General features: G+C 35.2%; 1 protein-coding gene across 4 annotated transcripts in view; it reads right to left on the reverse strand.

The window, feature by feature from the left end:
- The window catches only part of PKN2 (protein kinase N2), a 134,788-nt gene that overhangs the window by 36,512 nt on the left and 70,800 nt on the right, over window positions 1–27,476 (reverse strand). For 3 of the 4 annotated variants that reach the window (XM_027536642.1, XM_027536644.1, XM_027536645.1), the window contains 6 exons: window positions 27,180–27,334; window positions 19,304–19,421; window positions 18,817–18,962; window positions 18,518–18,731; window positions 2,061–2,246; window positions 987–1,096 (listed from right to left, as the gene is read on the reverse strand). In XM_027536642.1, coding sequence (XP_027392443.1) covers window positions 987–1,096; window positions 2,061–2,246; window positions 18,518–18,731; window positions 18,817–18,962; window positions 19,304–19,421; window positions 27,180–27,334 — 929 coding nt within the window. The remainder of the gene's footprint in view (window positions 1–986; window positions 1,097–2,060; window positions 2,247–18,517; window positions 18,732–18,816; window positions 18,963–19,303; window positions 19,422–27,179; window positions 27,335–27,476) is intronic. The other variant, XM_027536643.1, reaches the window with a different exon arrangement.

Consider the following 27,476-nt stretch of genomic DNA (forward strand, 5'->3'; position numbering starts at 1 on the left):
TGGACTGGGTTACCATTTCCCTGTCCAGGGAAATCGTCTCTTGCACTACAGGCAGATTCTCTGACTGCTGAGCCACCAGGAAAGCCCTTCAGTGAGGTGGATAGTATTAAAGATAAGGAAACTGATATACACAAAAAGTTAAGCATTTGTCCAAATACATTTAAGTGGGTGACATAGTATTTGAACCAAGAAAAGCAATGGTGAGGGCCTGATTAAGATGCTGCCTCTGAGATAGAAAAGAAATAAACCAGAAAAAATATTTAAAAGTAGAGGCCAGAGTAGTAAGTGCCACATCATATCATCATTAAGCACTATAAATCTGCTTTCACTAATATATGTAATTTTTTAAAGACATATGTACCATTAACCTGAATACTAAATGATCAAAACATCTTTCTTATCTTTTAGATAAAATTATGATTAAATTTTAATATTTTCTTCCCACACACCAATGGATACATCAGAATGTAAGTAAAATTATCACCATGGATTTAACTCTACTCTGGACCAAGTTTACTTCTGCTGGGTTCTGCAGCAGATTACAGATTACATTCTAGCCACTCACAGTATCCATGAAATCCACTGAGATACATGGAGGAATGTCTGTCTGAGCACAACAGTTCACTTCAAATGCAGCTTTGATAATATAACCCACAAGTGGTGAGTCAGAAAAATCTCCTTAGTGGTTAGACAGCACATTATTAAAATTCAAAAAATAGTTCAATATTAGATCTCACCTGGTTGTCGATCTTTCAGGTTAGTACAAAGTATATATTTTCAAATCACTGCACAAATGAAAGCTCCTGCAGCAATCTGATAAGGTAGATTTATATATACCTCATCAGATGGGAAATGTCAAAAATACCTAGGTTCTTCTTAGATTCTGTTAAGAATAAAATTTATCAAACTCTTCTAAAACATAAAATATGCATGAAAAATGAATTATAAATATAATGAAAATTCAGGTAAAAAGTTTCTCATCTTACCCTGTCTAGTTCCAGTGTAAACTTCTGGTCCCACGACTGATTGGAAATGGGTTTCCAGCTAGTTTGACCAACCACAGTATTGTCCAGCTTCAAAACTGCACAGACATCATCTGTAATTACAATTTAAAATTTGATTAAGTACTTTAAAACCTTTAAAATAGAAATAACACTGTTTTATGTCAACAAAAGTCTTATGGGACTTTGAAATAAGTTTTTCTTACTCACTACTGAAGCTTTTAAATCTTAAACAGCTAGCTGTATATAAACACACACACACACTTCTACTAGACCCTTCCAAGTTATCTTTTGTGTTTTATAAAAACATAAATAGTTAATTGCTATTTCGTTTACATCAGAAAATTACTGAAAGGACTTACAGGTGGCCAGTAGTTGTTTGCCACACATGTATGTGTGGGTGTATTTTTATATATTATTATCAATCACCCAGTTTTTCTCCCTCTACATTTGCTATTTATTAAGGTTTTACCTTAAATGATTTTTATTTTTACATTTTTCCTAAAGTCTCTCTCCATATACAGGAAAGCAGATATACTGTACTAGGCTGAATTGTTACATGCCTTTCCCACCAGTTATATATCATAGATTATGACTACTTCAGAGTATCTCCAAAGTACTTCATAAACCTCTTGTATTTTATTCTTTACCCACTCCCCCATTTCAGTTTACTTCTTGGACACTAGGCTATAATCCTAATTTAACACGGTTATTTATCAAAATTTCTTCATTACTTTAGAAGTGTCATTATTCCATTTAAAGAATCAAGATGTGACACAAAGAGTTTGTCATAAAGAGTGGTGTTCAGTATTTCATTATTCTAAAGAAATTAATGCTAAATGTCATTCAGTTTTCCAACATTTTCAGTATGGTAAATTTTGTAGCCTTTAAAATTTTCCTGTCATTACAGCTTTTGATATTTTAAATTATGGAAATCATAATTGTAAAGTTTGTTGTCCAATTTTCACTCTTCTCACTCTTCTGTCCCCACCGCTCAGCCCTCTGTATTGGACTTTAATTTGTTATTTGATTGTTAAAAAAAAAATCTGATTACTGAACTGGATAAGTCATCAGTTTTTAGTAGATTTCGACTACTTCCGCTTTTACTTTTACTTGTTCTGCTCATGAAGGATGATCTGGTCTCACTTGGACTCCAACCAGGTAGTGCAACTGATGCTGCTTTCGACCGTCCAGGGACATTCTCTAGGATATCTTGACAGCCCATAAGACGAACTTCCAAAGTACCTATAGCATATTTAAGTATCAAGAAAGAAAACATTAATTCTCCACACATAGAATTATGTCTTTGTTAACTATTAAGAAATAGGGGGGGAAATGTTTGCTAAAATAACAACATCTCTTCTCCCAGAGGTTCTTTGAGGTAACTATCTTCTTTCTTGCTTTATTTAGAAAATTTATTAAAAACTCTCACTTAAGACAACTATAAAAAAAATTTATAGAAAGAAAAGCACTTCCCAAAAGTTGTCTACAGGGCACAGAACAAAACTAGTTACATCATCTTCTAGTGTATATGAATAGTCACTTCTGTAATTACATGGAAGAATTACAGAATTATATGGATAAAACAAGTGGGAGGGGAAATATAAAGCTAAATAATATGCCTATTAAAACAGACATACAGAAATTAGAAACAAGGAAATCTGACTATGTGAATAACAGTTGTTTTTAATAATTGCACAGTTAACACAGAAAATGACTACAGGTTTTTTTGGGGGGGGTTGAATAGATGGATTTCTGTTCTATTTGAGATGTAAAATAACATTATCTTTTCACTTTAATAGTTTAGTTAGTCAAGTAATAATGGGCTATAATTATCCAAGCATAAAATAATTGTCGTTTTCTTAGGCAAATACATATGAAAGGTGTTCAAATGAAACTGAGGACATCTGAGCTTAGCTATCTGGAGATATGGCTTTGTCATCATTTGGGCTAGAGTTAGTGTACTAAAATTTTAAAATGGTTCTTCAATATTAAAATTTTAGATACTACATATAGTAAGCACTTTAGGAAGAGTATCTTCTGGGAAAAGCTGTCCCATTAAACTTAAATAATTAAAACTTAATTTTATTTAAAGTTTTTAATTATTTAAAAGTAACCAAAGGACTTTCAGCAAAGTAAAGAAAGTCTGTATTTACTCTCAACTCAAACAACTTAAAAAAAAAAAAGAGTACAAAAAAAAAGTGTTAAAGGCTAATGGACATCAGTACAGTACAGAAAGGGGGAGCCAAGTGGACTACCTGAGTTAAGGAGACAGAAACGAGAGAGATTGCACTGGGAGGGCTAGACTTCACAGCCAGCATAAAGGAAAAAATACAGCTATCCAGAGACAGAATTCCTGAGACGTACAGAAGCTTCCTCAGACTAAGTATTCAGTTTTGATTCAGGAACACAGAATAATTACCCTTAGACTAAACAATGCTGTAGTCCCATATTACCCAGGGACTTCCCTGGTGGTCCAGTGGTTAAGAGTCCATCTGCCAATGCAGGGGACGAGTTTAATCACTGGCCTGGGAAGATTCTGCACGCCGCGTGGTAACTAGTTCCTCGAGCCACAACTACTGAAGTCCGTGGGCTCTAGAACCTGTGCTCTGTAACAAGTGAAGCCACATAAACAGAAGCCTAGGCACCACAACAAAGAGTAGCTCCTGCTCGCCATGACTAGAGAAGGCCTGTGTGCAGCAACGAAGACCCAGCACTGCCAAAAATAATTTAAAAAAAAAAATTAAAAAAGCATTACCCAAAAGACCAAACTGTTTCCAAGTAGTTTAATTGTGACCTGGAATAAAGCTCAAAAATATTTGTAATATTTGTAGGAATACAAAAATACCCAGCACCTCACAAGCTAAAATTCAAAATGTCTGGCATTCACTCAAAGATTACCAGGTGTATTTGTTTTCTATTACTGTATTACCAATTATCACACACACAGTGCCTTTAAACAACATCCATTTATTACCCAATAGTTCTGTAGGCCAGAGCTTGAGTGGGAGGGTCTGCATTCTTTGCTAAAGATTTTATAAGGCTGAAATCATTGTGTCTGCCAGGCTGGGCTCTTAATCTGGAAGTTCTGAAGAACCTGCTTCTAAACTCATTCAGGTTACTGGTAGAATCTAGTTTCCCGAAGCCATAAGAATAGGGATCCTATTTCCTTGCTACTGACAGCCAGGAGCTATTTTCAAGTTCTAGAGGTGACCTGCATCCCTTGTCATGTGACCCCACCCCATCTCTAAGCCAGCAAGGGCACATAAAATCCTTTTTATGATTCATATCTCTTTGACTTTCCCTTCTTCCATTGGCCAGGGAGGGCTTCCCTCATAGCTCAGTTGGTAAAGAATCCACCTGCAATGCAAGAGACCCTGGTTCAATTCCTGGGTGGGGAAGGTCTACTGGAGAAGGGATAGGCTACCCATTCCACTATTCTTGGGCTTCCCTTGTAGCTCAGCTGATAAAGAATCTGCCCATAATGCAGGGGACCTGGGTTCAATCCCTGCATTTAGAAGATTCCCTGGAGAAGGGAAAGGCTACCTACTCCAGTATTCTGGCCTGGAGAATTCCATGGACTATATAGTCCATGGGGTCACAAAGAATCAGACATGACTGAGCAGCTTTAATAATAATAATTGGCCAGGGAAATTCTTCTGCTTTTTGAGGGGCTCATGTGACTGTATTAAGCTGATCCAGATAACTGTCCTTTACATTAACTCAAATGAGTAGTAACCTTAATCACGTATGTAAAACTCTTCTTTGCCACATCACAGAAGTGATGCTCCATCATATTCACATGGGAGGGATTCTGGAAGTCATTCTTAATATTCTGCCTATCATACCAGGAAAGCAAATAAACAGAAAAGTAGGACCCATTTAAAAAATAAAACTGATATAAATATTATGATTAGCAGACATTCACACAGTTATCTATAAATATATTCTATTTAAAATGTTGAAGAGAGACAAGAGGAAATAAAAAAAAAAACAGAAAAAAATTCTAGAGATGAAAACTACACTGTCTGAGGATTAAAAAAAAAAAAAAAACAAAACTGGATGGGATTGGTGGCACATTCACATCACAAAAGAAAAGGCTAGTGAACTTGAAGCTAGAGCAATATAAATGATCAAAAATAGAAGATAGAAAGGAAAGACTTGGAGGACAAAAAACAAATTAAAACTCCCAAAACAACACATATGTGAGCTGTGAGTTTAACTTCTAGTGTCCTAATATATGAGTACTGAAAGACCTTCATGAAAAGTAGAGAGGACAGAGAACAGAAGAGACATTTGAAAAAATAATGACTAAAAATTTTCCAAATATGGTTAAAACTATAATGTGCTTGAAACTTTCCAAGAAGTTCAATAAACACTGAGCAAAAGAAAAATAAGTAAATTACACCAAAGCATAACATAATTAAATTTCTCAAAACAAATGATAAAAAGAAAGTTTTAAAAACCACCAGAGAAAAAAAGACAAGTACGTACAAAGATCAGGACGGCAGCAGATGTCTCATTAGAAACAATGAGAGCAAGACAGAGAAGCAATATCTTCCAAGTACTGAGGAAACAAACCATGAACCTAGAATTCTAAATCTACTGAAAATATCTTTCAAAAATGAAGCTTTTTCAAATATAAAAGTGGATAAAGAACCCATTATCAGAAGACTACCATGTGATCCAGCTACAACATTCCTAGGTATTATCCAAGTGAAGTGAAATGCACGTTTACACAAAAATTATACAAGGATGTTATTAGCAGTTATATTTGAAAAAAGTACAAAATGGAAACAACCCAACTATCAACTAGAGGTGAATGGGTAAAAAAGTTATGGTATAGTCACACAATTAAATAGTACCAACAATAAACAGAAAGGGACTACTGATACATGCAATTCTTCTGAATTATTCAGAGTGAAAATGGCCAGATTTCCCCCACGAAAGTATACACTGTATGATTCAATTAATACAGAATTCTACAAAATGCAAACTAATATCTAGTGACAGAAACAGGCCAGTGATTTGCCTGGGGACAGGTATGGGGAAAGAAAGCAGGAAAAGAGAAAGAAGGAGGGGTTTCACAGAGGCACATGAGGATACTTTTGGAGATGATGTATATAATTATCTTGATTTGTGGTGATGGTTTCATACTTTATATATATAACAAAACTTCTCAAATTATATAATTCAAATATATGCAATAAAACTGTTCTATAGACTGGATATCGATAATGGTAGCTCAGGTATATTTATTCACTAAAAATTGTAAAACTATATTTAAAACCAGAAAAATTTGTGTATTACTTCAAATATATCCCAATAAAGATGGCTAAGCATGAGGGAAAAGTTCAAACTTACTTTTGGTTTGGCTATGGAAACCTTATCTCACTGTAAAGTATGAAGGCTCATTGTAAGTTTAACGAATATCATTTCAATTCTGGTTCAAAAGAAACAACTTGTGTCTGTGTGTTTTATTTGCTTTTTTTTGTTATTGTTAAGGTGGTAAACTTAGTTCATTTCCACTGTAAATGTTTGGATGTAAAAGTCATCCTGGGAAAACTGAAAACATCTAGTTACTACTTCAAATCCTGGTAAATAATTAAATATTTTAGTAATCTCAATGTATTAGGAGATGACAATGTTCAACACCTGCTTTCATTTAGGAAAAAACCTGGAGATATTTAAGATCTTTATTAAGTATATAGAAGTTTCTTTCTTTTATGAGGTGACACAATTGCATCTGCATATAACCATATAAGAAATAGCTTAAAATTAAATTTTTTACTTTTATAACCCATAATATGAAATTTTAAAAACAAATAAAGCCAAGAAGTAAATATTCATAAGCAATAGCTATGAATTCCATTAGAATAAGTAAATATTTTTTAATTTCTCTTACTTTCTGGAAAAATTATTTTACGTCAATTTTACTAATTCAATATTTCAACTTGGTACAATTGAGTAACTTTTTTTTGTTTTAATTCTGAGGAAATCTTTGATAAAAACTTGAAACTAGTCTTGAAATTTTGGACTAAAAAATTCAATCATACTTTGTATCAAAGTAATTTGTAAATTTTAGTATTATAAGCATAGCATTGCAAAAGAAACAAGTGTAAATGAGACAAACCATAAATAATAGCATGCAGTAAAAAGTCAGGGCAGTAAATACTCCAACTACTTATCTAGACTAATCCTTTATCATGTCTAATCCTTTATTAATACCACTACTGTTTCTCTTTCTAGTTAATTCCAAATTTAAAGTCCAGTAGATAATTAGAGCAATTTTTTAAAAAACCAAAATATCTTAAGATACTTCCTTTTAGGCTTGACTTACATCACTAAAAGTAAAGTAAGGGAATGAAGAACATGGACAGAACTAAAAAAAGGTTAAAGAGTTAGGAAGAGGCACCATCTAGACTAGAAAAGGAAAATAATTTCCAGTCACATGAGCTGATTTTCTAAAATGTAGCTTTATTACTTTTCTAAAAGTATAACTTTAGCAACTGTATTTTAACCAGTGAATCTTTCTTAAGTTTTGAATATTATGTTCAGTCCTGAGCCATTAGGTGGGGAAACTTAGATAAGTACAGTCCCTGCCTTATTATCAAATAATATTTACCAAGTATCTACTGAATGTATTACTTTGCCAACAAAGGTCCGTCTAGTCAAGGCTATGGTTTTTCCAGTGGTCATGTATGAATGTGAGAGTTGGACTGTGAAGAAAGCTGAGTGCCGAAGAATTGATGCTTTTGAACTGTGGTGTTGGAGAAGACTCTTGAGAGTCCCTTGGACTGCAAGGAGATCCAACAAGTCCATCCTAAAGGAGATCAGTCCTGGGTGTTCTTTGGAAGGAATGATGCTAAAGCTGAAACTCCAGTACTTTGGCCACCTCATGCGAAGAGTTGACTCGTTGGAAAAGACTCTGATGCTGGGAGGGATTGGGGGCAGGAGGAGAAGGGGACGACAGAGGATGAGATGGCTGGATGGCATCACTGACTTGATGGACGTGAGTCTGGGTGAACTCCGGGAGTTGGTGATGGACAGGGAGGCCTGGCGTGCTGCGATTCATGGGGTCACAAAGAGTCAGACACGACTGAGCGACTGAACTGAACTGAAATGAATGTATAAAGTACCCTGTGATGGGGATTAAGAGTACATGTAGGTAGATGACAAAGACTTTGTTCTTCACAGGTCTATATTCCAGTTTTGATTTTTAAAAAAGGAGACATATAATAAGTCAAAGACATTTAATAGGCACTGTGCACAAATCAGATTGTGACAGAAGATGTGTGATACAAGTTATAGAGGATGTGGTTGGAAAGATAAATGCTTTATTTACTTTTAAAATTTTTTATTGGAGTATAGTTGATTTACAATGTTCTGCTAGCTTCAGGTGTTCAGCAAAGTCAATCACTGTACGTATACAAATATCCACTCTTTTGTGGATTCTTTTCCATATAGGCCATTACAGAGTATTGAGTAGAGTTCTCTGTGTTATATACAATAGGTCCTTATTAATTATCTATTTTATATACAGTAGTCTATATATGTCAATCTCAATCTCCCAATATCCCTAGCCCCACCTTACTCCCTGGTAACCATAAGTTTGTTTTCTATACTGGTAACTCTATTTCCGTTTTGTGTTGATAGGTAAGTTCATTTGTACCCTGTTTTTTAGATTCCACATATGCAATGTCATATATTTGCTTTTCTCACTCAGTATGATAGTCTATGGCCTTCCCAGGTGGCACAGTAGTAAAGAATCTGTCTGCCAATTCAGGAGACCCAAGGGACGCAGGTTCAACCCCTGGGTTGGGAAGATTCCCTGGAGTGGGAAATGGCAACCCACTCCAGCATTCTTGCCTGGAGAATTCCATGGACAGAAAAGCCTGGCGGGCTACAGTTGTTGGACACAACTGAGCACACATGCATGCACATGACAATCTCTAGGTCAATCCATGTCACTGCAGATGGAATTATTTTGTTCTTTCATATGGCTGACTAACATTCCATTATTTATATGTAACACATTTTTTTTTACTTTTTTCAAATTTAAATTATTTATTTTAATTGGAGGCTAATTACTTTACAATATTGTAGTGGTTTTTTGCCATACATTGACATGAATCAGCCATGGGTGTACATGTGTTCCCCATCCTGAACCCCCATCCCACCTCCCTCCCCATCCCATCCCTCAGGGTCATCCCAGTGCACCAGCCCTGAACACCCTGTCTCATGCATCAAATCTGAACTGGTGATCTATTTCACATATGATAATATACATGTTTCAATGCTATTCTCTCAAATCATTCTACCCTCGCCTTCTCCCAGAGTCCAAAAGTCTCTTCTTTTGTTTATATGTAACACATCTTTATTCATTCCTCTGTTGATGGATAGTTAGCTTGTTTCCATGTCTTGGTTATTGTAAATAGTGCTGCAATAAACACTGGGGTGCATGAATCTTTTCAAATTATGTTTTTTTCCAGATATATGCCCAGGAATGGGACTGCTGGATCATATGGTATCTACTGTTAAGTTTTTTAAGGAACCTCCATACTGTTCTCCATAGTGGCTATACCAGTTTACATTCCCATGACAGTGTAGAGGGTTCCCTTTCTCCACACTCTCTCCAGCATTTACTGTCTGTAGATTTTTTGATGATGGGCATTCTTACCAGTGCGAGGTGATACCTCATAAGATAAATGCTTTAAACAATAAATACTTTAAACATTTAAAATACAATAGAAAGTTTGGGCCAGAGGCTTCCAAGCTTTTCCGTTTCATAGTAGCCTAGTATCTCAACTTTTTCATTGTGCTAGTAGTCTAAATGATACACCGAACAGTTCTGTTTTATAGGATATTATAAATAACTATTTGAAAAAAAATATACTGAAAAGTAATCATATTTCATTCTTAAATAACCATGATCACTTCCTAATGAGATATGTGTACCTACTGGGCACTGTACAATTTATCAAACTTTGGAATTAGATTGAAAAGTGCCACCATTATTTTCTATTCCATATTGATTTTCCTATAGTATTTATTAATATAGCAGTGAAGGAAAATTCAGTTGGCATCCCAGGGTAACTCGTGAATTCACTTGGTATCCCAAGGTACCACAAATTTAGGAACTCAATTTGGTAACTGAAGCTTTAGAGTGATATTAATAGTAGTAACAGCACTGTCCAACTATAAATTTGTCCTTCAAGATTTAATGTAGAAGTCTGCCATAATATAAAACTGATAATGATATCCAAAGCTACTAGAATATGACAGTATGCTGTACAATTCTGAAGAACACTTTCACATCCTCAAAATATTTAATGACATTATTTTTAAGGCAAAGCCCCTGCTGACATTCATATTGATAATTTAAAGATTCTTGGGGATGGGGAAGGCCTGTGTATCCAGAATGTCACATTCACATGGGCCATAAAAATCTCTGTAGGTAATGGTAAGAAAATGGTAGGGTAGCAAATTTTAAAGGCAATTTCTTTACAGAAACACAGGAAAACAAACAAAATCAGGAAAACTGGTTAGAATAAACGCTACCAGAAATCTGGGAAACAGTCAAAGGTTTACTGCAACCAAGCAAATGCTTGATCAAAAAATGCAATGAACACTTGGTGGGAAAGCTTTGGGGCATTTTAATTTATCTCAGCTTCATCTCTCCTCTCCCCAACCCCAATGGCTTGGTGATAGTCCTGATGACGGTGTCTGTGCTCAGTCACTTCAAATCATGTCCAACTCTTTGCTACCCTATGGATTGTAGCCTGTCAGGCTTCTCTGTCCATGTGATTTTCCAGGTAAGAATGCTGGAGTTGGTTGCCTTGCCCTCCCTCCTCCAGGGGATCTTCCTGACCCAGGGACCAAAAGCACGGCTCCAGTGTCCTCTGCACCGCTGGCAGATTCTTTACCACTGAGCCGCGAGGGAAGCCCAGGAGTCCCGAAGACAGCAGGCTTTATTTCTGATTCAGGTTCTTGGTGCCAGAGGGAGCATAGAAGACTACATTCTCAAAGAACTCTGGATGCCTGCTTTGACCTCTCTGAAGGCTCCCTGGAGGACTAACGGAAAAGGTTTACCTTTCTTTCAACTAACTAAGAAATCTTTCAAAGCAGAGAAACAGCTAAGTACAAGGCATCGAAAGGCAAATGAAGCCTGGAGCAAAGGGTATCAGTTGTCTATATTATTTAAGAGACATCCTATAGTCTTAGGGGGGCGGGAGATAGGAAGTAAGCTGTTTTAGGGAATAAGAGCTCTGCAATGTTTCTACATGTTACTGGAAAACCAGAAGACTAGCTGCAAAAGCAGACATCCTCAGAAGAGATCTAAGAAGGCACTAAGCTTTCACATCAGGCTGATATTCAAGCTCTGTACAAGAAAAGGCAGAATTATAAAATGCTTGGGTGAATGCTGAAAGTATGCCTTGGCACACAAACAAAGAATTCAGCTGCAAATGTAAGGCAAATTTTTCTTTCTACCTGCAGGCATTAAAAAAAAATGTCTGTCAAAACACTAGTTGACTAATAACTTAATGGAGACTTCAGTGACCACACATAATTACAAAGTCACTAAACAACTACATCCTGTGTCAAACAGCAATAAGAAATTATAGAAAATGGGACTATATTCCAGAGTTACAAATAATATTCACCATAACCAGCTTTCAATAAAAAATTATGAGGCAAGCACATAAATAAGAGAGTATGGCCAATTCACAAGAAAAGTAGAAATTCACAGAAACTATCCCCGCTGCTGCTGCTGCTGCTAAGTTGCTTCAGTCATGTCCAACTCTGTGCGACCCCATAGGCTGCAGCCCACCAGGCTCCCCCGTCCCTGGGATTCTCCAGGCAAGAACACTGGAGTGGGTTCCCATTTCCTTCTCCATCCATAAGGAAGTCAAAACATTGGATTTACTACACAAAGTAGTCGTTGGATTGACTATACCAACTGTCTTACAAATGGTCAAAGCTTACATGTGGTCAAAGACCTAAAAGAAACCAAAAGGGAAAAAGGAGAATAGTATTTCAACAAATAGGGAATATTAATAAAGACATAGAATTTATAACTAAGAACCAAATAGAAATCCTGGAGCTGGAAAGTACACTAATTGAAATTTTTAAAGTTTCCTAGAGTTGTTCAACACCATATTTAAGCAGGCTGAAAAATCAGAAAACTTAAAGATATCTGAATTGAAAGTGCAGTCTTAGGAAAAGAAAGGGAAAAAAAAATGAAGGGAATTCAATGTTGGGGAATGAAGGATGTTATTGTGAAGAGAAAAACTGGAAAAATTAGACTCTAGCACATGTTTACTACAATAAATGCTAAAGAAAGGACTATAGGCTACAGGAAAATTTTAACAGAAAATTTCAAGTACAACAAGAGCAGAAAGAATAATGAGTCACTAGATATAAAGGACAATGCTTTGTTTTGTTTTTTGAAAAAAATACTTTGTTGACCCTTGAACAATGTGGGAGTTAGGGACACTGACCATTTGCAGAGTCAAAAATGTGCATGTAACTTCATAGTAGGTTTTCCATATCTGTAATCCCATATGCACTAATTCAATCAAACATGGATCACCTATACCTTTAAAGTTTTTTGCTCTTTAAAGTAAAAACAAAACTAGAAGATATAGATTGGAAATGAACAACATGGCTTTGAACTGAGCAAGTCCACTTACATGTGAATTTTTTTCACTAAATACTTAACCATAGTGCTCTATGATCCACAGTTGGTTGAATCTGAAGACATGTGGGTGTTGATTGAAGTTATATACAGATTTGTGACTGCAGAGGCCTGGCATCCCTAGCCTGCGTTACTCAAGGGTCAGCAACTAATTTGGAAGAGAGTATATACTATGATCACAGATTGTATTAAGTTCAATATGCATATGTGAATCTCTAAAGTAAGTAATAAACACACACACACACATGCACAGGCATCCCAAATTTGATGAATGACATGAAACTACACATCAAGAAGCTCAAAGAATCCAAGTAGAATAAACTCAAAAGAAATCACCATTTTGAGATGCATTATAATCAAATTGTGAAAAACCAGAGACAAAAAGGGGAATCTTGAAGGCAGCAAGAGAGAAGCAAATCATTAGTTACCAAAAATCCTCAATAAGATTAAAACTTGATTCTTTATCAGATAGCATAAAAGCCAGGAGGGGCTGGGATGATATTTTTAGAATGCTGAAAGAAAAAGCCTGTCAACCAAGAATGCTATATATGCAAAACTAACCTTCAAAAAATTTTGATATTTGGCAAAACTAATACAATTATGTAAAGTTTAAAAATAAAATAAAATTAGAAAAAAAAAATGAAGGAAATAAAAGATTCTAGAATAAGCAACAGTTAAGGGAGCTTATCACTAGCAGATCTTCCTAGAAGAAATACTTAAAGAAATCATCCAGATTGACATGAAAGAGAATACTAGACAGTAACTTGAAATCATAGAAAAAAAAAAATAGCATCAGTAAAACTAACTACATAGGTAAATTAAAAAGCCAGTATCACTATTAATATATTTTCAGTTTGTAACTCCATGTTTACTTTATGACTTAAAAGACACGGATAAAACAATAATTGTAATATAATATATAATACAATCTAATCAAATGGGCACACAGTGCATAAAGACATACTCTATGTCAACAAAAATATAATGATGAGGATGCACAGACGTATAGGAGCAGAGTTTTTGTGACCTACTGTTATAAACTTAGGATATTAACTGTAATCATTAGAGTAACCACTAAGAATAATTTTAAAATATACAGAAAAGAAGTCAAGGAAAGAATAAAATAAAGGTAAACTAGAAAAATTCAATCAAACATAAAAGAAAGCAAAAGAATTCAGAAAAAAAGATGAAGATTTATAGAAAACAAATAGGAAAATGGTAGAAGTAAGCCTTTTTGTTCCATAATAATGAATTTCGCTGGTTTATTTCCCTGGTTCTTAAGAGGGATCTTCTAAACCCTTGTCAGTTCCCTAGCAATAGCAGTATCTTTGTTATTCATGGTGGACTCCTCAGACCACATGTGAGTTTATGCTAACAAAATGACTCACAGTAGGCCTGTGCACAGTTCCAGAATGGGGGCTGGCTATAACACAAAGACCAACTATATGGTTAGAGGGCTCATGTTTTGACCCACATATCAGTCAGAACTATGGTCTTTTGGAAAAGGTCAGGGTCTAGAGACTGATTTCAATCAAGTGGCCAATGATTCAATCACTCGCTCCTATGTATTAGGTTGGTCAAGAAGTTCCTTTGGTTTTTTATCAGTAAAAATAAAAGACACATTTTTCATTTTCACCAAGAACTTCACTCAACAATATATTCACTGTTTTGTTTTACCACCTTGTGCCAATTTTCAGTCCAACTTCATAATTCCATCTTTCCAAAATTTTTTTATCTTTTAAAGAACTGTTCCAGATGTCTTTTACAGTCTTCTAGGGAATTGAATTTTTTTTCCATTAAGAGAATTTTGTAAAGACTGAAGTAAATGGACATCTGAAGGTGCAATGTCTGGGGAATAAGGCAGATGAATCAGAACTTCCCAGCCAAGCTGTAACAGTTTTTGCCTGGTCATCAAAGACATATGTGGTCTTAGGCTATCCTGATGGAAGATAATGCATTTTCTTTTGACTAATTCTGGATGCTTGTCATTGAGTGCTTCCTTCAGTTGGTCTAACTGAGAGCAGTACTTGATGGAATTAAATGTTTGGTTTTCTGGAAAGAGTTTAATCCTACCATTTATACAATATTATCTTCTTATGAGGAAGACTGGCCTCTGGTGTGGTTAGTGGTGGTTCATTTCACTTGTTCCATGATCTCTTCCATTCTGTATTATTGTACAGTATCCACTTTTCATTGCCCATCACAATTTGTTTTAAAAACAGAACGTTTTTGTTACATTTAAGTAGAGAATTGCATGCAGAAATATAGACCAGAAGGCTTACTTTACGTGGAACCCAAACACCAAAGTGATTAAAATAAGTAAACTGGTGGAAATTATTTTCAGTGCTTGATTTGGATATTTTGAGTATGTCGGCTGTCTCCTGCATAGTATACTATTGACTGATCTCAATGTCTTGATTGATTGCTATTAACTTCAACTGGTCTACCCCACCATGTAGCATCATCCAGTGAGAAATCTCCCGCACAAAATTTATCAAACCACTTCTGACACATTCCATCAGTTACAGCACCTTCTCCATACACTGCACAAATTTTTTTTCTTTTTTGTGTTTCAGTTGTTATTTTTACCTTTCTTGAAATAATAAAGCATAACACGCTAAAATGTTACTTCTTTCCTGCCCCCTTCAATATTAAAATGGCTACACAAAAATTCATTAATTTTGATAAGTTTTTAAAAAATGCATGCTGATATGACAGCTGTCACAATACAATCCAACAAAATTTTTTCCAATGAAGTTAAAGACAATTAAGTACTACTAGAGCCAACTTATGGAAAAAAACGAACAAACCCTTTCGCCAACCCACTAATAAAGCCACAATAAAAATTCTGAATAGTCAGAGCTATTACTGGCTAAAAACAGAAATTGATGTTCTGTGAGGGTGATGCATATTGACAGCAGGGAAACTGCCAGATCTCTCCCTATTGTCTCTTCTTTGGTTTTAATTTGTAGCCTTTATAATAAAATTTTACTTATAAACATAGAGCTTTTCTGAGTTCTGTGACTTGTTCCATGGAATTACTTTGTCTGAGGTGGTAGTAGGAACCCCTAAATTTGTAGCCAGTTGGTCAGAAGTGTGAGTGGTTGGGGAAACCCCAAGCTTGCAGCTTGTGTCTGAAGTGAAGGCAGTCTTGTGGGGGACTGTGCCATAAACCTATGAAATTTGACCTAACTCTGGGTAGTCAGCATCAGAATTGCACTGCACCTTATCAGTAATTATCTTAAACATATATGGATTAAACTGTTCAAAATAAAGGCAGAGACTGAGAATGGATTAAAATAAACAAACCCAAACCGTGACAAAATTATATGCTGTCTAAAAAAGACTCATTTTAGAACCAAAGACATATATCTATTGAAAGAGGAAGAACAGAAAGATACTCAGTGTAAACAGTAACCAAAAGAGAGCTAGAATGGCTACACTAACATCAGATAGACTACTTTAAATCCAAAATTGTTACAGTAGAAAAAGGATATTACATTTTGATAAAATAGTCAATCCATTTAGAAGATAAAAAATTATAAACATATGCACTGAACAACAGAGCCTGAGAACATATGAACCAAAAACTTATATAACTGAAAGGAAAAACAAGCAAATCTACAAAAATAGTTGGAGACTTTGCTACCACTACCACACTTTCAAAAATGAAGCTAAGATGGCAGTAATTTTTTTAAAAAAAGGAAAAATCCAGTAAATTCCCCACAAATGAACCTTCAAGTTGAGAACTTTCCAAGATGTGAACATGTGTTCATGTCCAGTCATGCTTATATAAGTTAGCTCACGCGTTTGGGGTATACCGTCATGTGTATGCATCCTCTACAAGTGACTGTGATTTTTCTGTACCCGTATTGTATAGAGTGGCTTCCCAGGTGGCACTAGTGGTAAAGAATCTGCCTGCCAATGTAGGAAACACAGGAGATGTGGGTTCGATCCCTGGGTTGGGAAGATTCCCTGGAGGAGGGAACGGCAAACCACTCCAGTATTCTTGCCTGGAGAATCTCATGGACAGAGGAACCTGGCGGGCTACAGTCCATAGGGTCACAAAGAGCTGGACACGACTGAAGTGACTTAGCATGCACACACTATATAGAGTACAGTAGCACAATATCATTATTTTAAGCTAAATCTGCAAGAGGATGACTTCACTGAACTTGTTGTTCCATATAAGGAGCTTACTAATGAAGACCTATTGGAATTGGAGGCCCAGAGAAAGGACAAACAGAGATAGGAGGAAGAAGAAGTAACTGAAGAACCGAAGAGACTCATGCTGCAGGAAATGGCAAGGGGATTTTCTTTATGTGAGGAGGCACTATTAGTTTTTGAGGCCAGGACTTGAACATAGAACAGTACATGAAAGGTTGCAACAACCATTCAGAATGCAATCCTGTGCTATGGTGTCATCTATGAGGAGAAAAGACAAGAGCTACTAACCAGACACTGGCTTGGCCAGAGGAGCCTGACAGGCTACAGCTGATGGGGCTGCAAAGATTTGCACATGACTGAGAGGCTGAGCATAAACAAACATCACTGAATCATTTTTTCCAGGAGCTAGATAGAACTGAATCCAGCAAAGAACCAGAACCTGTGCCATCAACATGAGGCGTGAGTGAAATAGCAGCTTGCCTTCCATCTCCTATTGCTGACAATCTTCAACTCTACCATCTCACACCCCCTTTCCCTTCTCCACTCAGTAACTTCTCTTGCCTGTTCACTTGATGCCAGTCCCTGTATGCCAGCTGTTGTACTGTACGACTGTACTTCTCAAGGTACTGTAAGATTAAAAATGTTTTGTTTTTTATGTATTATTTGTGTGAAAAGCATTATAAACCTATTACAGTACAGCATTATACAACTGACTGTGTTTGGTAACCTAGGCTAACTTTGTTAGACTTATAAACAATTGGACTTATGAACATGTTTGTATCTAGGAGACTTACTGTAACAAGTGTTGTTGAGGAGAATGCAGAGAAATGGGAACCCTCATGCTTTGCTGTTGGAAATGTAAAATGATGAAGTCCCTATGGAAAATAGTTTGATGGTCCCTCAAAAATATAAGCATAAGATTTCCATATGACCTGGTAATTATACATCTAGGTATATTCTAAAAATAACTGAAAATAGGTGTTCAAACAAAAACCTGCAAACAAAAATTCACAGAAACACTATTCACAGTAGTCAAAAGGTGGAAATAACCCAAATGTCCATCAATTAATGAACAGATAAATAAAACCAGACATATACCTGTACAACAGAATATTTAGCTATAAAAAGGAATGTAGTATTGATATATGTCTTAAAAAGAATGAACCTTGAAAACAGTACAGAAAAATGAAAGAAATCAGACAAAGAAAGCCACAAATTATAAAATTCTATTTATAGGAAACATCTATAATAGACAAATTTATAGAAACAGAAAATCAACTTTGACTGCTAGGGGTTGAGGGGAAAGGGGGAATTGGGAATGACTACTTAATGGGTCCTGGGTTTCCCTATGCAGTGATGAAAATATCCCAGAACCAGAAACCGGTTAGAGTTGTACAATTAGTGTGGGTATACTAAATGCCTATGAATTCTGATTATTTTAAAATATTATTAAATATTATTAACCATTATCTGGTTATTATTAAAATGTTATTAACCATTATTTTAAAATGGTTAAAATAATAAATTCTGTTCTATCTCACCACAATACTTAAAAATTGTATAAACACATTTTTATTCATTATTATTAAATCAGAACCAAATATAGACTAAAAACGCATGAAAAAAAATCAGGAAGATATATGCTACATACCTGTTAGTGCTGCTGGTTTGGACAGGGTACTATATTGGTTTTGGGTAGATATCATACTTTGACGTGGACTTAGTGTTGGTGATGCAACAAGTGAAAGCTCCTCAATAATAATACTGCTTTTGGGATGATTCTTGGGAAGTTCATTTAATCTCTGCTCTAATGAATACTTCAAAAGGTCCAACTTCTGACTTGATTCATTAAATCTTGCTTGAGCCTTACAAAGGGAAAAGATAACATTATCATTTAAATAATTATATTCTTTGAGTATTTATTAAGCTAAAATTTTTATTTAAAATTACCTCTGAAAGTGCTTTTCTGTCTGTCACTTTTCCTGAGCCAAGTAATTTCATTACATTCTTTGCACCTTCTGCTACTGCAAACTCTATCCTAAAATGATGCCTTAATTCTTCCATTCGAAGTTCAAGAGGACTTATGACAGGTTTGGCTAAAGAAGGGGAAAAAGAAAACTTAATTGAACCATTTATTTGACTTTCTAATACATAGTAACTAAAACTCAAGAAAAAGAAAGTAATCCTTATTCTAAAAGAAAAGTTAGTACTTAAAAATCAATAAACATTGAAGTAAATAAACACTTAACAGACACAATGTTAAAATACACAATCTTTTATTTTTGCCACCCAAACTCAAAGATAAAAACTCAAGATAAAAAACAGTATGCCTCTTTCCTCCCTAATTCTGAACCACCACTTCTTTCCTATATAAAATTAATTTAGTACTATATATGCCCATAATGGTAAGAAATGACAATTTTATCTGTTCCATCACCATTATCAAAAGCCAATTCATTGGTCTGGACTGCTTGAAGAATCTGCATTCGTATCACTTCTATTTTTGTCTTGCTGTCTTGGAGCAGTTGCTGAGCTGTGCCATGGAGTTTCCGATCCTATGAAAAGTAAGTTTGAAAAGGTAAGCAGAAACACAGACAAATAAAACATTTTTATAACTTCTAAGTAACATCAAATGATATCAGCAAGTGAAAAACAAAGATCAAAAGAATATATTTCTGAGTACTATAATATATATACTTGTAGATATATTTACTTTCAAAAACTATCAAACTGATCGGATGGAAAATAAGAAAAACAATTCCATTAGTTAAAAGCTAGGGAGTTAGTTTTACTGAATAAACTTCTGTTATATGTCTCAAGACTTCAAGAAAGGGCCTGAATTAAGTGAAATAATGTCCTTCTTCTCATTCAAGTTCCGGTAACACTGAATCACAAAAAACTTACCATTTTAGGAACTGTGGTATGCAAAATAACAATCCACATAAAGATGTCCATGCGGCAATCCGCCAAACTTTGTGAATTTGTTACCTTATATGTCAAAGGGGAATTAAGATAGCAGATAGAACTGAGGCTGTCAATCACCCAATCTTAAAATACAGAGTCAGATGGGCCCAATGTAATCACAAGGGTCCTTAAATGTAGAAAAGGAAGGCAGAAGAGGAGGTCATGTGAGAAGAACAGGAGCCACTGTTTTCGGCTTCAAAGACAGAGGAATAGGGCCATGAGCCAAGGAACATGGCAGCCTCCAGAAGCTAAAAAGGGCAAGGAAACAAACTTTCTCCTACATACTCCAGAATGTGAAATCCATTTCCAATTTCTCAATTATAAAACTATAACATAATAAAGTTGAGTTGTTTTAAGCCAATGAATTTGTTAACTGATTACAGCAGCCACAGTAACCAATATAGGGTTTCTTTTTTTTTTTTAAGTCATGAGACAAGTAACAGAAGTTAATGCCATCTCCTAGTTAGTTATATTAGCTGTCAAAGTCTAGTATGCTTCAATCTACAAGAAAAAAAAAAGGAATGATAAATACAACTAAGCATCAAGTTAGAAAGCACTCAATCATAGGAAAGACCAATTTTTTCATATTGTTTACACATCTCTACTAAGGCAGTCTGTATTAATTTGAAAATACTAGAAGCTAAGAGACAAGCATCAGATGTGCAGCATCATTTCAATAAATCAAACACACACAATATATCATGACACTGAATAAAGGGGAGAATGGAGATATTTATGATGGGAGAGACAATATATATAAGGAAAAAAAAGTGAAGTGAAAAATGTATCATGTTAAACACCGAACTAGGTTAACATGCATTGAAGGCAAAAGCAATTAGCAAATACATGAATTTTTCTTTCATTTCTCTCCTATTCCTACAGTTAATAATTTAGGAACGAGCATCTGGTCATACTTTGTTGTTTATTAAATAAAATATTCAGATTTCACATTAAGGAGCTGGGCTTAAATAGTTTACTAAGTCCTTTAAATATTCATTTACATGAAATGTGTGTGTGTATCTGTGCATGCATGCACGTGCACACACACACTATACTTTTTTAAAACTATGCTTTACCATTAAGGACATTAGTTTGAATCTAATTGCTGTCTATGACTCATTATATATGCTTTTATGAATATACATATTAATCTTCCAAGTTTAAAATGAAAAAAAACTTTAAAATTTCCTTCTGTTATCCAGGAGGAAAATCAGACTAAAGATTCAAAATAACTTTTCTATTTCTTTGAGACCAGATTAAAATAATAGAAATATTAATACTTCAAAACTTCTAATTTAATGGGATATATAGCTTTCCTAAAGAAATCATGTAAATAGGAATACCATTCTCTACAATAGAGAGCTGCTGTAAGCATTAGATAAAACTAAAATTATATTGCCTAGCATGATTGCCATTAAAACGTTGTCTTTTAGAGGAATAAAAACAATGATTAATTATATTATTTTAATGAAGTTCTAATGTAAAAGTATAAATATTAGGTAAAGTGTTTTTAAAATACTAGGCTTTTCAAATAAGCTATTCCTCTTATTACTTTTATCACTATCTGTAAACAGTAGTTCTGTCATTTACTTCTTTAGAAATACTCTTCTTAACTATTTTAATTTAACACACAAAGACAAGTATTTGTATTTCATTTTACAAGGTAAATGATTTTTCCACATGGACTTCTGAAAGATCTGCACAGATGCTAAAGTGTGAAAAAGGTTTTTAAAAGTGATATTGGATGTTACCTATCACAGGCAATTGACAGTTACTGAATGTCAGTCTAATGCTTTCCAGCATTCAATGAATTTTTACTATCAGTTGTATTTTCTCAGGCATTCAATGGACTTATTTATTGAGCACCTAATACATTCAAGGCAAGAGAAAAGCTAGATCCAAAGCATAAGACTTGGTTTATACATTACAAAAATATTGATTTTTATCCTAAGATTATGAGAAAAATTTTATATAAATAGGTTGAACCATAAGAACATGCCAATATCTGACTGATTTTAACTAAACAAATAGCAATTTCATTTGGTTCAACCTAACAGACCACATGGTACTAGTTGTAAGAATCTGCCTGCCAATGCAGAAGATGCAAGAGATGTGAGTTTGATTCCTGTGTCAGGAAGATCCCCTGGAGAAGGAAATGAAATGGCAACCTGTTCCAGTATTCTTCCCTGGAGAATCTCATGAACAGAGGAGCCTGGCGGGCTACAGTCCATGGGGCTGCAAAGAGTCAGACGTGACTGAGCACACAGCCTAACAGACTAGATAAAATAGTTGACTATTAGTAATTAGCATTCCGCATTCTACAAAGGACTCTCAAGAGTCTTCTCCAACACCACAGTTCAAAAGCATCTATTCTTTGGCACTCAGCTTTCTTTATAGTCCAACTCTCACATCCATACATGACCACTGGAAAAACCATAGCCTTCAACAGACGAACTTCTGTTGACAAAAGTAATGTCTCTGCTTTTTAATATGCTGTCTAGCTTGGTCATAACTTTCCTTCCAAGGAATAAGTGTCTTTTTATTTCATGGCTGCAATCACCATCTGCAGTGATTTTGGAGCCCCCCCAAAATAAAGTCTGCCACTGTTTCCACTGTTTCTCCAGCTATTTGCTGTGAAGTGATGGGACCAGATGCCATGATCTTAGTTTTCCAAATTTTGAGCTTTAAGCCAGCTTTTTCACTCTCCTCTTTCACTTTCATCAAGAGGCTCTTTATTTCCTCTTCACTTTCTGCCATAAGGGTGGTGTCATCTGCATATCTGAGGTGACTGATATTTCTCCTGGGAATCTTGATTGCAGCTTGTGCTTCACCCAACACAGCGTTTCTCATGATGTACTCTGCATAGAAGTTAAATAAGCAGGGTGACATTATACAGCCTTGATGTACTCCTTTTCCTATTCGGAATCAGTCTGTTGTTCCATGTCCAGTTCTAACTGAGGCTTCCTGACCTGCATACAGGTTTCTCAAGAGGCAGGTCAGGTGGTCTGGTATTCCCATCTCTTGAAGAATTTTCCAGTTTGTGGTGATCCACACAGTTGAAGGCTTTGGCAGAGTCAATAAAGCAGAAATAGATGTTTTTCTGGAACCATCTTGCTTTTTTGATGATCCAGTGGATGTTGGCAATTTGATCTCTGGTTCCTCTGCCTTTTCTAAAACCAGCTTGAACATCTGTAATTCACAATTCATGTACTGTTGAAGCCTAGCTTGGAGAATTTTGAGCATTATTTTACTAGTGTGTGAGATGAGTGCAATTGTGCAGTAGTTTGAACCTTCTTTGGCACTGCCTTTCTTTGGGATTCTAATGAAAACTGACCTTTTCCAGTCCTGTGGCCACTGCTGAGTTTTCCAAATTTGCTGGCATATTGAGTGCAGCACTTTCAAAGCATCATCTTTTAGGATTTGAAATAGTTCAACTGGAATTCCATTACCTCCACTAGCTTTGTTTGCAGTGATGCTTCCTAAGGCCCACTTGACTTCGCATTCCAGGATGTCTGGCTCTAGGTGAGTGATCATACCATCATGATTACCTGGGTCGTGAAGATCTTTTTGTATAGTTCTGTGTATTCTTGCCACCTCTTCTTAATATCTTCTGCTTCTGTTAGGTCCATACCATTTCTGTCCTTTTTTGCATGAAATGTTCCCTTGGTATATATAAGACTGGAATATGTGAACTTTATTTTTATTTTTTACTGAAGGATAATTGCTTTACAGAATTTTGTTGGTTTCTGCCAAGCAACATGAATCTGCCATAGGTATACACATGTCCCCTCCCTCTCGAACCTCTCTCCCCATCCCACCCCTCTAGGTTATTACAGAGCCCCTGTTTGAGTTTCCTGAGTCATACAAATTCCCACTGGCTATCTGTTTTAAAAGACTGGGAAAGGAAGGCCTAGATAGATGGCCAGGTACTTTCAATGATGAAAGAGAATGAAAAAACGTAGAGGCATTTTTTTTCAAAAGTGGTAGAGGCTAGAAATAATCCAATATATTAATGAACACCTTGGTCTGTCATCTGAATATAAGAATAGGGAACATTTCTTCAACATGTCTTATCAAGCCCTCAGAAATTATTCTGAAAATCAATGTACTATTTAAGAGCCATGAATTTGCATTTTAATGTTGAAAATAAAGAAATTGTGTATTACTTCAGGTAGAGGTGATGCAGTGAAAGGGATAAAGAGAGGCAGGGGGTGCTATTTTACATAGGATAGTAATGAAGAACTTTTCGAAGTGGTACCATATGAGCACAGATTGTAATGAAGTGAGAAAGCCATGAAAGTACTTAGGAGAAGAGCTATCTAGGCAGAGACAGTAAATGCAAAGGCTCTGAGGTAAGTGTGCTTGGTATGTCCAAAAGACAGTAAAGCCGCCAGTATGGCTAGAGTGTAATGAGAGCGAATGAGAGAGTTTTAGAAGATAAGGTAGGAAGGTAGCCAGGGGTAAATCATGTATGAACTTGCAGATCACAGTAAGGACTCTTTTGTAAGATTTTGTTCTAAAATTACTAGAAAGTCCCTGCAGGGTTTTTAATAAGCATGTGAAAATATCTGACTTACCTTTCAAAAGGACAACTCAGGCTCTAACATGCACAGGGGTAAAAACTGTATCACAGAATCAAATAAGCAAAATTCTGAAGGGGACTATCTACTGCCTAATTGAATTAGTCATACCTATCCCTAAATCTGCTCCTCATTAAGAAATACCTATTTTTGTGAAGGATACTACCATTTATCAGTCTGTTCATATAACCAATCTAAGAATTATCTTTGATTCTTCCTTCTTCCTCATATCCAGACAGTACATAATATTTATTCTACCAAAACTGCTTGACTCTGTCTTTTTCTTTTTTTTACTGGTGCTGTAAGAGGCTTTAAGCATGTTTAACCTGAACTACTACAAAAGCTTCCTTAAACTTGCTGTCTGTAGACTTGACCCTCTCATTAATTTTTCAAGTCTGAGGAAGATGGATGTGAACTATCTAAATTTTAAATCTGAACACATATTTTCTTTGCTAAAAGTCTTTTAGCGGCTCCACACATCTTATAAGATAGAATTTCAACTGCTTAATTTTGTACAAAGTACTTATAATCTGGTTTGTCTTTATGCTAGCTACACCTCTCACTATACCTCATTGCTTAAAGTTCTTTCAGTGGGGGAAAAGGAAAAAAGAAAAAGTCTTATTGTGCCTTTCTGGAGATTCAGATATTTCCCCATTAGTTCATGGCTTTTCATCGAGAATAACTGCTAGAACTGATGACTATTACTATTAGAACCAAATCTAGACAAGAATAACTCACAGACCTATCTCAAAGACTATAATGGCTGTTGATATGCTCTGGATATTGAACTTGACCCCTTCTCAAATTAATGAATCTAATCAAAAATAAAAGGCTAATTAAAAACAAATGGAAATTACCCATTTGTTTTATCAGATTCTATTCACAGGCCTCTTTATTTTTCAACCTGTGGTTATTATAAGTTATGTTTTCCTTTTAATACATCCATAAATCTATTAAATTTGGGAAAGGGAGGGTGTTGCTTACAGACCACTTTGAGAGTACGGCGAAACCTGTGGCACTCTTATTCATCCTCTTATTCATCTTATGTATCAGAATATGGGGATTCTCTGGTGGCTCAGTGGTAAAGAATCCACCTGCCAATGCAGGAGATGCAGATTCAATCCCTGGGTCAGGATGATCCCCTGAAGAAGGAAATGGCAACCCACTGCAGTATCTTTGCCTGGAAAATCCCATGGAGATAGGAGCCTGGCAGGCTACAATTTTCTTATAACTTCAAGGATTCATCAATCTCTTAATCTAATCCATCAACCCTAGGTTAAAAGTTTACTCCAGAATGTTTTCATTTCAAAACACTCAGCATAATATGGTGCATTCACAGTTTCAAGAACACCATATTTGCTTTTTAAAAAGGAAGCCCCAAATAACATTTGATACAAGTGGGAAAAAAACAAAAACAAAAACCCAAACTAATGATCAATACTAAAAATAATAACACAGAAAAATCAACTCTACTACCCCATAATAAAAGTTCAAAGTTAGTGAAGTAGTATACTATTAAGTATTAAATCATGTAAATAATATATCAAGTAGGAACAATACATTTCTCTAAAAATAATTTTAAAATTATTTTGAAATATGGCACATAATGAAACTAATTTTCACACTTAAGCTTAAAAAAATCTTATTTATAAACACACACACACACACACACACACACACAGGTAAGGTACATGTCTCCAAGCAAAGACGCCCACTGTCCCCTTCTCTTCCCCCAATTTTAAATTCCTGCTAAACTTAAAAAAAAAAAAAAAAATTCCTACTCACTTTTATTCTGAAATTATGAAATCTCTATTAAAATATGGAAGAAACTAATTCACAGAGACAAAAATCTTTAAAATAAATAAGCTGAAAGTAAAAGGGTGGATTTTATGATAAATCCACCTTTCTAAAACTTTTTGAAAATTATAAAACTATAAAACCTTAGATTGGAAAGGACCTTCATGTTAAACTGGTTTGGTTGTTCCTAACATTTTCTCTTTCACATTACATCTCAGAAAAAGGACACACTCCCATTAATAACAAGTGCTCCCTATAACACTAGTTTTCAATTAGGAGTAACATGTCCATACCAGATGCCCTAAAGCACCCAAAGATGAGTCCAATCATTAACAATAGAATGTTTTCTCTTTTCATTTGTTCTTTCTTAAAGATCTGTATGTAGTGATGGAAAACTCATTATAGCTTAAATCTTTTTAAATAAATTTTGTTTTATTAACAGAACAACTATAGATTTACAGAAAAGTTGCAGTTTTCTGTGGACAGTTCCTCTGCACCCTTTACTCGGACAATTCTACTTAAAAAAGTTGTACTGATTGATTTTGGTAGAAATGAGCAATTTAGAAAGTATTACTTTAGAAATCTTTAGTTTCCAACTTGTTTTATTGTCAATACTTATAAATTTGGAGGTTAAAGAGATTTCAGAAATCCTAATATAGTGCTTAAACAGTAAAATTATGAAAAGCAAAAAATGCAAGAAATGTAGTACTCAACAAACCATGAAAAGGATACTTGTTTACAGTATAAGAGCTTAAACAAGAAGAGTATCACTTCATTCACATCGACTGTGAACATTCACATCAGATAAATTTTTTATACCTTTGTACCCTGTCCACAAATGACTGTGAAAGTGCCACAAATTCTGATTCTGGGTTTCAAATAAATTTTATCAGGTAGGCTAAATCACACATGGGGAAATCTGTGAATAACAAGAATCAACTGTATACGCCTACATTTATTTACTGTACTTACCTTTGAGGATCCATTCGAATACATCTGTATCATGTTCTCTGCACCTTGTTTTACTTTAAGTTCTATATCCAATTGTTTTTGTAAGGCCATCAACCTATTATTGCTGGTGGAACAACGAGAGTCACTACTGGGAGTATCTGGAGTCCGTGGGCAATCTGTAAGTCAAACAGCACATTAAAAATTACTTACTAGGATGAATTGCTGCTTAAAATTGCAAGTTAATATTTTCAAAGAATAAAGAATTATAATGTTTGAGATAAGCTTAAAGTCATTTAAATAGAATCTCCTTATGCTTAC

The sequence above is a fragment of the Bos indicus x Bos taurus genome, chromosome 3 (assembly GCF_003369695.1).
Source record: "Bos indicus x Bos taurus breed Angus x Brahman F1 hybrid chromosome 3, Bos_hybrid_MaternalHap_v2.0, whole genome shotgun sequence".
NCBI classification, from domain to species: domain Eukaryota; kingdom Metazoa; phylum Chordata; class Mammalia; order Artiodactyla; family Bovidae; genus Bos; species Bos indicus x Bos taurus.